General features: G+C 42.9%; 1 protein-coding gene across 2 annotated transcripts in view; it reads right to left on the reverse strand.

The window, feature by feature from the left end:
- Positions 1 to 11,055, reverse strand: part of NLRP3 (NLR family pyrin domain containing 3) — a 54,228-nt gene extending 43,173 nt beyond the window's left edge. For both annotated transcript variants that reach the window (XM_045056515.1, XM_023253644.2), the window contains exons 1-4: positions 9,319 to 11,055; positions 8,611 to 8,939; positions 3,552 to 3,650; positions 1,067 to 2,828 (exon numbers count right to left, since the gene is read on the reverse strand). In XM_045056515.1, coding sequence (XP_044912450.1) covers positions 1,067 to 2,828; positions 3,552 to 3,650; positions 8,611 to 8,893 — 2,144 coding nt within the window. In that variant the 5' untranslated portion in view covers positions 8,894 to 8,939; positions 9,319 to 11,055. The remainder of the gene's footprint in view (positions 1 to 1,066; positions 2,829 to 3,551; positions 3,651 to 8,610; positions 8,940 to 9,318) is intronic.
- Between the last annotated feature and the right edge of the window lie 358 nt (positions 11,056 to 11,413).

The following is an 11,413-nucleotide window of genomic DNA, read 5'->3' on the forward strand; positions in this document are numbered from 1 at the left end:
GGCCATGTCCAAGCAGGGATTTCAGAGGTCAGGGAACTGAATTGCTTTGCTGTACAGACACAGAAACTGGCTTCCAATCCCCTACAAAGTCGGTGAACAGACCTTGAAGAGGGTGCTCTTGAAGAGGAAAACGTTGGTGACTTCCTTGTTATAAACACAGTGTGAAAGCTTAAAAGTACCTTCTCCTTTCCAGCCCTATTTCCTTCAGTTTCTCTCTTTATGTTTGTTCCAATGAAGTCATGTCAGTCCCCCATAGTCTCCTACATACACTGCTCCTCAGACCATATTTATACTTTGTTACACAGACACCACTGCCAAAATCCCTTTGCCTTCTCCTACACTCACTCACATCCTACAGATCCTTCATGGCAAGCTCCAACATCACTCCTCTGAGAAACTTCTCCCTCCAGCACCGAAGGCCCTCTATCCTCTCTGTTCCTGGGACAGTCCTGTGATTGTTTTGCTGCTTGGGAATTGACTGGATACTATGCACTAGAGCCCCAAGTAGATTACAAGCAATTTGAGTTCACAACACTTGCATTCAACTCTCTTCCCCACGTAATACCTTGCACTGAGTTCACATCCACCAAACGTTTATTTTGTTGTTGGTGGTGGTGGTGTTGGCTTTTTTCTCATCCATTTTTCCACCTACCTTTCCTCTACTAGTCAATCTCTGCCGCTGAAGGAGTCTGGTAGAAATGGGTGGTGGTGGCATTATGTAGCTGTTGCAACCACATTTTTTAAATGCTTATTTATTTATTTTGAGAGAGCATGCACATTAGCAGGGGAGGGTCAGAGAGAGAGGAAGAGACAGAATCCCAACCAGGATCCATGCTGTCAGTGCAGAGCCTGATGTGGGGCTTGATTTCATGAACTATGTCGTAGTGACCCGATCTAAAATCAAGAGGCTGATGCTTAACTGACTGACCCACCCAGGTGCCTCTGTTGCAACCACATTTTAAAGACAATTGAGAAGTGGGAAGAGAGAAAGTGCCCAGAGAAAGGTGACTAGAAAGTGAAGGCAACACTACCATTCTACCACCTGCCTGAAGCCAAATTGTCTTACCGGTGAGTATAGGTAGCATGAGGATCTAGGAGGACACAGTGGTCCACCTCACAGTGTTGCACTTCCTCCTCCTCTTCCTCCTCCTCTTCCTTTGGAGAGTTATGAAGCAACCTCAGGGAAAGTGATTCCACACCTTGACAGTTCTCAATACAAAAAGAAGAAACTACATGGTCCATTCTGGTAGAGAGATTGATGTCAATTTGGGGGAAATGGCCCATGGCCTTTTGCACAAAGTCCTCCTCTTGCATCTCATATAGACAGTAGAACAACTCCAACTGGCTGGGCTGGATCTGCAGATTCTTGGCCTTGGCTTTCTTTTCAATCCATTTTAGCAGCTCCAGCCTGATTTGCTGAGAGATCTTGCAACTCAGTTTTTTCTCCAAGTAGGAGGTTCTCTCCTGGTTTACAAGGCCAAAGAGGAAACGGACAACGAAAATCAGATACCCCTTTTCAAACTTGCCATAGTTTTCCAGAAGGACTGTCACATCTCGGTTGGGAAGGTTGGAACCACTCAACAGCAAGCTCCCTGTGTCTCCCTGTCCCTCCTCTTCCAGCAAGTAGTACATGGCAGCAAAGAATTCCTGGAAGGTCATGTGGATGAAGCTGTAGAATTTCTCACAGTCCACTTCCTTCTGGAATAGGTTGATCCTCAAGAAAGCAGATACATCTGCCTTCTGAAGGCCATGATTCCTAAGGTCACACTCCTCAAACAGGATTTTCTGGTTCCAGATTCCATCTGCGGCCAAGGAACAGAGACCCCGGAGGTTAGTAGAGACATCGTGGTTCTGGTTCCCTCTGCGGGATTGCAACAAAGTGGAGAGGAAGAAGATGTACACTGCAGTGGTGGTCTTGGATGTCTGGGCAAGACTCTTGCCACTGTCCATCTGCTGCTTCAACCCAGTGCACACAATCCAGCAGACCAAGGGGATAAAGCACATGGTGAAGAGGATCTCATTCTCCTGAATCAGCCTGAAGGCCTCCCTGGCTTGCTGCTCATCTGAGAAATACTTGAAAAAGTATTCCTTTCTTTTGGCCTCTGAGAAACCCAGGATCTCCACATGACGGGGCCGGTCCAGCAAATGCTGTAGTTTCTCCAGAGCCACAGGTCTCGTGGTGATAAGTAAAGAGGCCTCGGGAAGCAGCCTCTTTCTGATGAGGCTGCTCAGGAGAATGTCTCCCCGCTCTACCTTCTGCCAGTTTGTACAGAGTGCCTCTGTGTGCTCATCAAAGGCACCCTGAAGTTCATCAAAGCCATCCATGAGGAAGAGAATCCGAGAAGGCTTGCTCACAATCTTGCATATGGGTGGGTTTGGATCCGGGCAGCAGCTGACAATCAGGTCTCCCAGGCTCCTCCGTGTCCCGAGACTCACTTCCCGACAGTGGATATAAAACAAATAGTCAAACCTGTCCTGGTAAATTTTCTCTGATGCCCAGTCCAACATGATCTTCCTTGCCAGTATTGTTTTCCCAATGCCTGCTGCTCCCTGGAATACCACCGTGTGAACAGGCTCAGAGTGTTGGTCGTCAGGCTCAAACAGTAATTCCACATTCAGGGAGCTCACAGGGCTGTCCAGCATCTTGGCTGAAGTCCTGCCGATGGCCAGGAGCTCATGTTCCCTCTCTTGCTGGTTCTTGTGTTCCTTGACAAGACGCAGCCTGGTATAGCGTTTGTTGAGGTTCACGCTCTCACCCAGACGAGCATTCCTATCTTTGATACACTGGAATCTGCTCCTCACATGTTTTTTGTACTTCTTACAGTAATCTGAGGCAAAACAGAAAGGTAGACTTTGGGAGAAGCCCAAGCACATGAAAGCTCTCAACAAGGGTCTCTGGTCCATAGGGAGTGATGACCAGAGATTAACAAATGGAAAGTGCAGGTTCTCTTCACTGCACAGGTACAGACGGTCCCAGAAAATCTAGGATGTCAAAATCTTCCTATACACAGCTGAGCAGAAGAACAGCAAAGTGCCACAGGCACTGTCACCTACCAGAAAATCCTTTTCTACAATGTTTATTTATTTATTTTTGAGAGAGAGAAAGAGAGAGAGTGCAGGGAAGGGGCAGAGAGAGAGAGAGAGAGAGAGGGAGAGAGAGAGAGATTCCCAAGCAGGCTCTTCACAGTCAGCTCAGAGCCTGCTGCAGGGCTGGAACTTATGAACCATGAGATCATGACCTAACCCAAAATCAACTTTACCAACTGAGCCACCCAGGTGCCCCCAGAAAGTCATTTATTTTTCTTCTATCTTATTCCTTTAGGTCGGCATCCCATACCTTTTAAAACCTGAAACACTCAATCACCTCCCCTTGGTGACTTCCCTTGGGACAAGGAGCCATGTGAACACTGATCTGTTTCTTCAGCTCTAGTGGATTTCCTGAAATGGGCCTCTGTACCCCCAAGGAGCAGGAACATATAGGATGAACAAGCTTCCCAGCCTCCAAAGCAGGATTTCCAAACCCAATGGGAAGCACTATTCCCATTGCTTACCCTTCTTTTTTTTACAAATAGAGATTCTGGATAGGTACCCGAATAAACCCATCCACTCTTCTTCAAGGCTTTCTTCCCGGTATACCACATGTGCATTATCTGAAAACAAAAGGAAAAAGAAATATAAATTTAAAAGCCAGGACTCCTGACTAAGGTGACATAATTCAGACCCAGTACCCAACAGCTGGCACAGCTCAAAGTCCCCTGTTCCAGATCTCCCCCAAACAAAAACAGAGCTCAGAGCTGCAAATGACAGGTGTGCAGCTGGACGTCCACTTCGTGGCATTCATGCACTTTTAAATGTCTAAATATCCCCAAGATGACTATGGACCAGCAGGATTATCCTTCCCTGCCCCCGAATGTCTGAAATTAGTCATACCCACATTCTTAGTCTCCCAAAGTAAGAATTACCAATCTAGTTTGTCTAACTCAGTGGTTCACTATCCCAGCTGACTTGAGATTCACTTAGGAAGCTTTAAAAATATTGACTCTGAGGTGTACCTGGTAGCCTAAGTTGGCTGAGTGTCAGACTCTTCATTTTGACTCAGGTAATGATCTCATGGTTTAGAAGTTCCAGTCCCATGTCAGGTTCTGTGCTGACTCCTGGAAGCTGCTTAAGATTCTCTCTCTCCTGCTCTCTCTTCCCTGCCCCTGATTGCTCCCTCTCTCTATCTCAAAATAAATAAAAACATATTTTAAAATACTGATTCTTGGACTCCACCCGCAGTGATTATTTTTCAATTTATCTGAGGTAGGGTCCAGCACCATTGTGTATAATAATAGATAAATATAAAATAAAAGTTATATATATATATATATATATATATATATATATACACATATATGTATATATATTTTTTTTAATATAATTTATTGTCAGTGGGGCACCTGGGTGGCTCAGTCGGTTAAACTTCCAACTTCGGCTCAGGTCATGATCTCACAATTCATGGGTTCAAGCCCTGTGCCAGGCTCTGTGCTGACAGCTCAGAGCCTGGAGCCTGCTTCAAATTCTGTGACTCCTTCTCTCTCTGTCCCTCCCCTGCTCATGTGCTCTCTCGCTCTCTCTCAAAACTAAATAAACAGATTATATATATATATATATATATATATATATATATATATATATAATTTATTGTCAAGTTAGCTAACATTCATTGTATATAGTGTATAGTGTGCTCCTGGTTTGGGGGTTAGATTCCCATGATTCATCACTTACACACAACACCCAGTGCTCATCCCAACAAATGCCCTCCTCAGTGTCCATCACCCATTTTCCCCTCTCCCCCATCCACCCCCATCAACTTTCAGTTTGTTCTCTGTATTTAAGAGTCTCTTATGTGTTTTCCCCCTCTCTGTTTGAAACTAATTTTTCCCTTTCCCTTCCCCCATGGTCTTGTGTTAAGTTTTTCAAGATCCACATATGAGTGAAAACATATGTTATCTGTCTTTCTCTGACTTATTTCACTCAAGATAATACCCTCCAGTTCCATCTATGTTTTCATAAATAGCAGGATTTCATTCTTTCTCATTGTCAAGTAGTATTTCATTGTATATATAAACCACATCTTCTTTATCCATTCATCAGTTGATGGACATTTGGGGTTCTCCCATAATTTGGCTATTGTTGAAAGTGCTTCTATAAACATTGGGGTATATGCACCACTTTGAATCATCACTCCTGTATCCTTTGGATAAATTCCTAGTAGTGCTATTGCTAGGTTATAGGGTAGTTCTAGTTTTAATTTTTTGAGGAACCTCCACACTGTTTTCCAGATCAGCTGCACCAGTTTGCATTTCCCCACCAACAGTGAAAGAAGGTCCCCATTTCTCCACATCCTCACCAGCATCTGTTGTTGTCTAAGTTGTTAATTTTAGCCACTGTGACAAGTGTGGGGTGATATCTCAGTGTAATTTTTATTTGTATTTCCCTGATGATGAGTGATGAGCGTCTTTTCATGTGTTTGTTAGCCATCTGGATGTCTTCTTCAGAAAAGTGTCTACTCAAGTCTTATGCCCATTTTTTCACTGGATCATTTGTTTTTTGGGTGTTGAGTTTGGTAAGTTCTTTATATAGTTTGGATAAAAACTCTTTATCTGATATGTTATTTGCAAATATCTTCTCCTATTCTGTCAATTGCCTTTTAGTTTTCTTGATTGTTTCCTTTGCAGTGCAGAAGCTTTTTATCTTGATGAAGTCCCAATAGCTCATTTTTGTTTTTAATTCCCTTGCTTTTGGAGATGTGTTGAGCAAGAAATTGCTGTGGCTGAGGTCAAAGAGGTTGTTGCCTGATTTCTCCTCTAGGGTTTTGATGCTTTCCTGTCTCACACTTAGGTCTTTCATTTATTTTGAGTTTATTTTTGTGAATGGTGTAAGAAAATGGTCCAGTTTCATTCTTCTGTTTGTAGCACCCAATATATTTTGAAAGCTCCAACATGCATCTACAGTTGAGAATCATAGATCTAAACAGTCACTAAATTACACATCCCAAAGAAGCATTTCACCAGAGAAATTAAAGTACAATAGAACAAGTACTAAGCAACCAGGGGAAATATTTGAGAGATAATTTTAGATGAGCAGGAACCCAAGAGCAACATAAAAGATTCCTGGTAAAGGGGCATCTGGGTGGCTCAGCTGGTTTACTGTCCAACTTCAGCTCAGGTCATAATCTCACGGTTCGTGAATTCAAGCCTCACGTTGGTGTCTGTGCTGACAGCTCAGAGCCTATAGCCTGCTTCCGATTCTGTGTCTCCCTGTCTCTCTGCCCCTCCCATGCTGCACTCTGTCTCTCTCAAAAATAAATAACCATTAAAAAAATTTTTTTAAAGATTCTACGTAAGTGTCTACTTATTCTGAATGCAAATGTTATTGATAACTCGGTCACAAAACAAAATCTAAACATTAACTCAAACCAAAACCATGACTTAATTCTTAATCTAAAACCTAACCCTACAATCTTCTCCCCCTCAACAACAACAAAAACAAAAACAGACTTCTAACCCTAGTTATAATTCTTCCATCTCAGAGCCCAGTTACAGAAGCCAAGATAGCATAGTAGTTAAGAGCCAGGATCCAGCCCAAGGCACACCTGGCACTGAATCCAGGTCTTGGATCTGACTGAAACAGAGTCTCAGGCAACCAGAATCTCTTTCAGACTCACTTCAAGTTGTTGGCCAACCTCCAGAATGATCTTCTATTTGCAAAACTGAAACTCTAACCATTAAACAATTCCCCATTCCCCACTGCCTGCAGCTCCTAGCAACCACTTTCTGTCTCTATAAATTTAACCACTGTAGTAGCTCTTATAAATGGAATCATACTGTGTTTGTCTTTTTGTGTCTGGAGTGTCTTATTTAGTAATGAAACTGAAAGTTCATTTGAAAGTGCCAGCCTCATGGCGCCTGGCTGGCTCAGTTGGTAGAGCATGCAACTCTTGATCTAGGGGTTGTGAGTTCAAGACCTATGTTGGGTGTAGAGCCTACAAATAAAATTTAAAAAAAAAAATGCCAGCCTCATGGAGTTCTTACAAGGAATTACCAAAATCCATAAAAACTGCTTAAGTGAACCACTTCTGCCACTATGATTATTACACCTTAATTTGGTTAATTAGTATATAAGTAAGGACACAATTTTAATTATATTATTATATGCATTTTTATAACATCCTGCTGCTGTGCATCCACCTCATGCCCACATTATCATGTTTCTGTCCCTCATTATGTCCATATCACTGACCCATTCGCCATACTTCTCCTGATCTGCTGATTCATTTTTATTCCTCCTTTCTACTGGCTCAACATAATCATTCTGTGATCTTCTAGGTTCCTTTGAGCCCTTTCTTGTACCCTTCCCTTGTTCAAAACATCAAGCCAGAAAGGAAAACTCTACCCCCAACATGTCCACAGTTCCTAGGGGATAGATGAGCCATGAGTTGGATTTTTAAAGGAGCTAGAAGGAAACCAAACTGCTTTCCTCCAATGTCTCATGGCAGTATCATGAGAGGAAGAAAGAGGATAAAGCCAAGATGATAAATGGAATTATTAAAAAACAAAGGTTAACTTTATTGCCTCAAAAGATACCATCAACAGAGTGAAAAGGCAATCCATGGAATGGAAGAAAATATTTGCAAATCATATATTTGATAAATAGTTAATATCCAGGACATAAAAAGAGTCCTCACAAGTCAACAACAGCAACACCAAATACCCCAATTAAAATATGGGAAAAGGGAGTTGAATAGACATTTCTCCAAAGATAAACAAATGGCTAAAAACCACATGAAAAGTCATTCGGTATCAGTAGCCAATCAGGAAATGCAACTCAAAACTGCAATAAGATATCATCTCACAGCCATTAGAATAGCTACTATCAAAACAAAAATAAAATAAGTGTTGGGGATGAGGAAAAATTAGAACCCTTGTACACTGTTGATGTGAGTGCAAAATGGTGCAGCCACTGTGGAAAACATTATGGGAGTTCCTCAAAGAATTGGACCTAGAATTACCATATCATCCAATAATTCCACTTCTGAACATACACCCAAAGGAACTGAAAGCAGGGTCTCAAAGAAACTTGTACCCACATGTTCCTACCAGCATTAGTCACAAGAATCAAAAGCTAGAAGAAATCTGAATGTCCACTGATGGATGAATAGGTGAACAAGATGTGGTATACATATACCAGGGGATATTATTACACCTTAAAAAGGAATGAAATCATGTCATGTGTGACAACATGGATGAAGCTCAAGGACTTTATCTTAAATAAAATAAGCCACATACAAACAAATAGTTTATGATTCAATTTATAAGAGGTACCAAGAGTAGTCAGATTCATAGAGACAGAAAGTGGTGGCCCAAGAGGCTGAGGGGAAGGGAATGGAGAATTGTTATTTAATGGGTACAGAGTTTTGTAAGATGAAAAAAAGTTCTGGAGATTGATTGCACAACATGACTCTGCTTAACACTACTAAACCATATGTTTAGAAATGGTAAGAGGGTAAATTTTATGTTATGTGTATTTTATCACAAGTTTTAAAAATGTTGTCTTCCTTCCACTCACCCCACTGTGGCTCATCCCTCTTAGCTTTTTCATAAAGGTCTCTCCTGTTGATTGCAGCAAAAATCCACACTGCCATGGCCCATGCCTTCTCCTCACCATTGAAGTCAATCATCAAAGTAGCTAGATCCATGTGGTCTGCCTTCTCTGTCTGACTCCGAGGGAGTGGGCTGAACCCCTTTTGAGAAGGGTAGTCTTCTAAGTGCATCTTGAATTTCTTAAAGTCTGTGTCCCCCAAATCCTCCAGGTAACGGGCCAACTTGCAGCGGACACTTGCCATGTTCATCCGTGGCTCTGGTCAGGGTCTTTGGGCATAGGTCCACACTGGGAAGCTGGAACAGTGGAAACAGACAGGTAAGGAGAGTCATTTTTTAATTCTGCCCTCTTTAGAGAGAATTAAACTATGAAAAATCCAGAATACAAAACAAAAACTATAACCCAACTGTGAGTTGCCATCTTTAATTTTAAGAAGTGAACCAGGGGCACCTAGGTGGCTCAGTCAGTTAAGCGCCCGATTTTGGATTTCAGCTCAGGTCATGATCTAGGGGTCATGGGACTGAGCCCCACATCGGGCTCCATGCTGAGCCTGGAGCCTGCTTGGGTTTCTCTCTCTCCCTGTCTCTGCCCCTCCCCTGCTCATTCGCATTCTCTTTCTCTCTCAAAATAAATAAATAAACATCAAAAAGAAAAAAAAGTGAACCAAATACCTACCAGAATGTTCTCCTGTTAGCTTGACTCAGGAGTGTGTCCTGAGCCATGGAAGAAAGGTGTCCCTGTGGACAGAAACAGTAAGTAAACCCACAAACACAACTGCATTAACAGCCTTATATATGCGCAAACCAACTGCTCTGTGATGTCACTTCCAAATGTCACCGAGAGAATTTTGTTCTCACCAATTACTGGGCTATGGCCTATGATAAACTCTTCATTACTCCTCACCTTCACTTTCCTCATCTATAAAATGACAGAGTGGAAAATATGGCTCTTAAGTTCCTTCTAATTGAAAGGCTCTGGTTCCCCGTTTTTGCTTTGACCCAGGAAATGAGTAACTATGATGGTAACAGAGCAGCACATGGCTGGACAGAGAAAGAACACAGAAGCAGGCAGAGAAGGGGATGGTCTTCTAGTGCACGTCTATTGATCCACTGATTGATAGAAACAAATGAAATGAAACTTAGGTACCGCAGGGGTGGGGTGGGTGGAATAAACACATAACATCTCTTTAAGGTCTCCTTGCAAAATTCACAATTATAATTGTTAGAACTGACATTTACTGAGAGTCTCTTGTAGGCTAAGGCCCTGCACTAATCCTTTTTCTTATCTAACTCTCACAAAGCTGTATGACATGAGTATATTTCTAAGCCCGTTTTGTGGAAGAGGAACTTAGTCTTTTTTTTTTTTTTTTTTTTTTTAGGAACTCAGTCTTAGAAACTAGGGGGTTTGTCCAAGGTTTCACAGAAAGAAAAGAAAAATGGTTCAAAGCCAGGATTTAGATCAGGGTCACTGATTTCTCACATCCCTAACACTGCACTGTTCACAGAGTGGAAAGGTGTGTAACTATCTCTTCCATCACTTAACTAGGTTTGTCAGTCAGATCCAAAACAAAAAAGATCAAAGACTGTAAAATAGATGGTTAAAAAGCAAAAAACATTTTCCCAGCATTTGCCACACACAGCCGTGTATTACAGAGCTCACTGAGCTCAGTTTCCCTACGTAAATTTAGGGTTCCACAAAGAGCAGAGGTCAGCTGCTACAACTTTTTCTCTTCCACCTTTCCCAGATTTTGGATAGATGAACGCACTCATTGTGTTTGGGATTGGTCCCTTCACAACGAATTTGGAAAAGCACAGCGTCAACCTAAAGGCATAAATGATGCTGATGGGAGGGAGAGAGCCTGTGGAGCTATGGAACACTTTAAATTAGAATTTAGAATGACCACAGATTAGTGTGCAAGACAGAGACAAGCTCACCTCTCTCTGTATCTCACTCCTGGCTCCACGCACCTGCCAAGCCTATTCTTTATGCATTTGAGGGGGTGGTGGGCCGCCTCCAGATGGATCCATCCCTTGTCCCCCTTCACCAATCTTCTCATCCACACCCAGACTGTCTGTACCTGTCCTCGGTGCCCCCCTTTCCCTAACCCTAGTGCACCCTATCCCAACCTTTATCTCCTATGTCCCTGCTGTCTAGGATGTTCATTTCCTCATACACATCCTCTCCATCCAGCCTCTGGGGGACTGCTCGGCAAATCCCCCAGAGTCGTGGGTCTAAGCTGTGTCTGCTGTCCTGGCCCTCACCCCTGCCCCTAGGCACACACTTGCACAAACACATAAAGCCCAATAATGAGAAACATCAGAGTACATTCCAAATCCTCGTTGAAGGACAAACTTTCAAGCTGGCCTAAGAATCCCTAGTGCATTAACCAAGAGAAATCTGGCCCTTGACATCCCCTCCCCATTTCTCCCCAGTCCCTTGCATCCACACAGTGTCACAGAGCTGGACTCACCCAGATGCAGGCCTCAGAAACAGCCCAAGAGGAAACTTGATGAATTTATAGTGGCCACAGCCCAGCATGGGCAGGAAGGATGTGGCCTAGCATGGAGTGAACAAGCTTGCATCACAGACAAAGTTAGAGACTAATGTTTACTCATATTGCTGGATTTTCCAAACCAAACGAGTGGTGTTCTTATCTCTGGTTGCTGCCAGAGATGTCTGCACTCTTCTGAGTGTCCCACTGGGGAGGGGAGTTGGGGGAAACTAAGCTGGTGCTCAGTGGATGTTCCCTCTGGCTCTCACAGCTGCTGTT

Source organism: Felis catus, chromosome A1 (genome assembly GCF_018350175.1).
Source record: "Felis catus isolate Fca126 chromosome A1, F.catus_Fca126_mat1.0, whole genome shotgun sequence".
Classification (NCBI taxonomy): Eukaryota; Metazoa; Chordata; class Mammalia; order Carnivora; family Felidae; genus Felis; species Felis catus.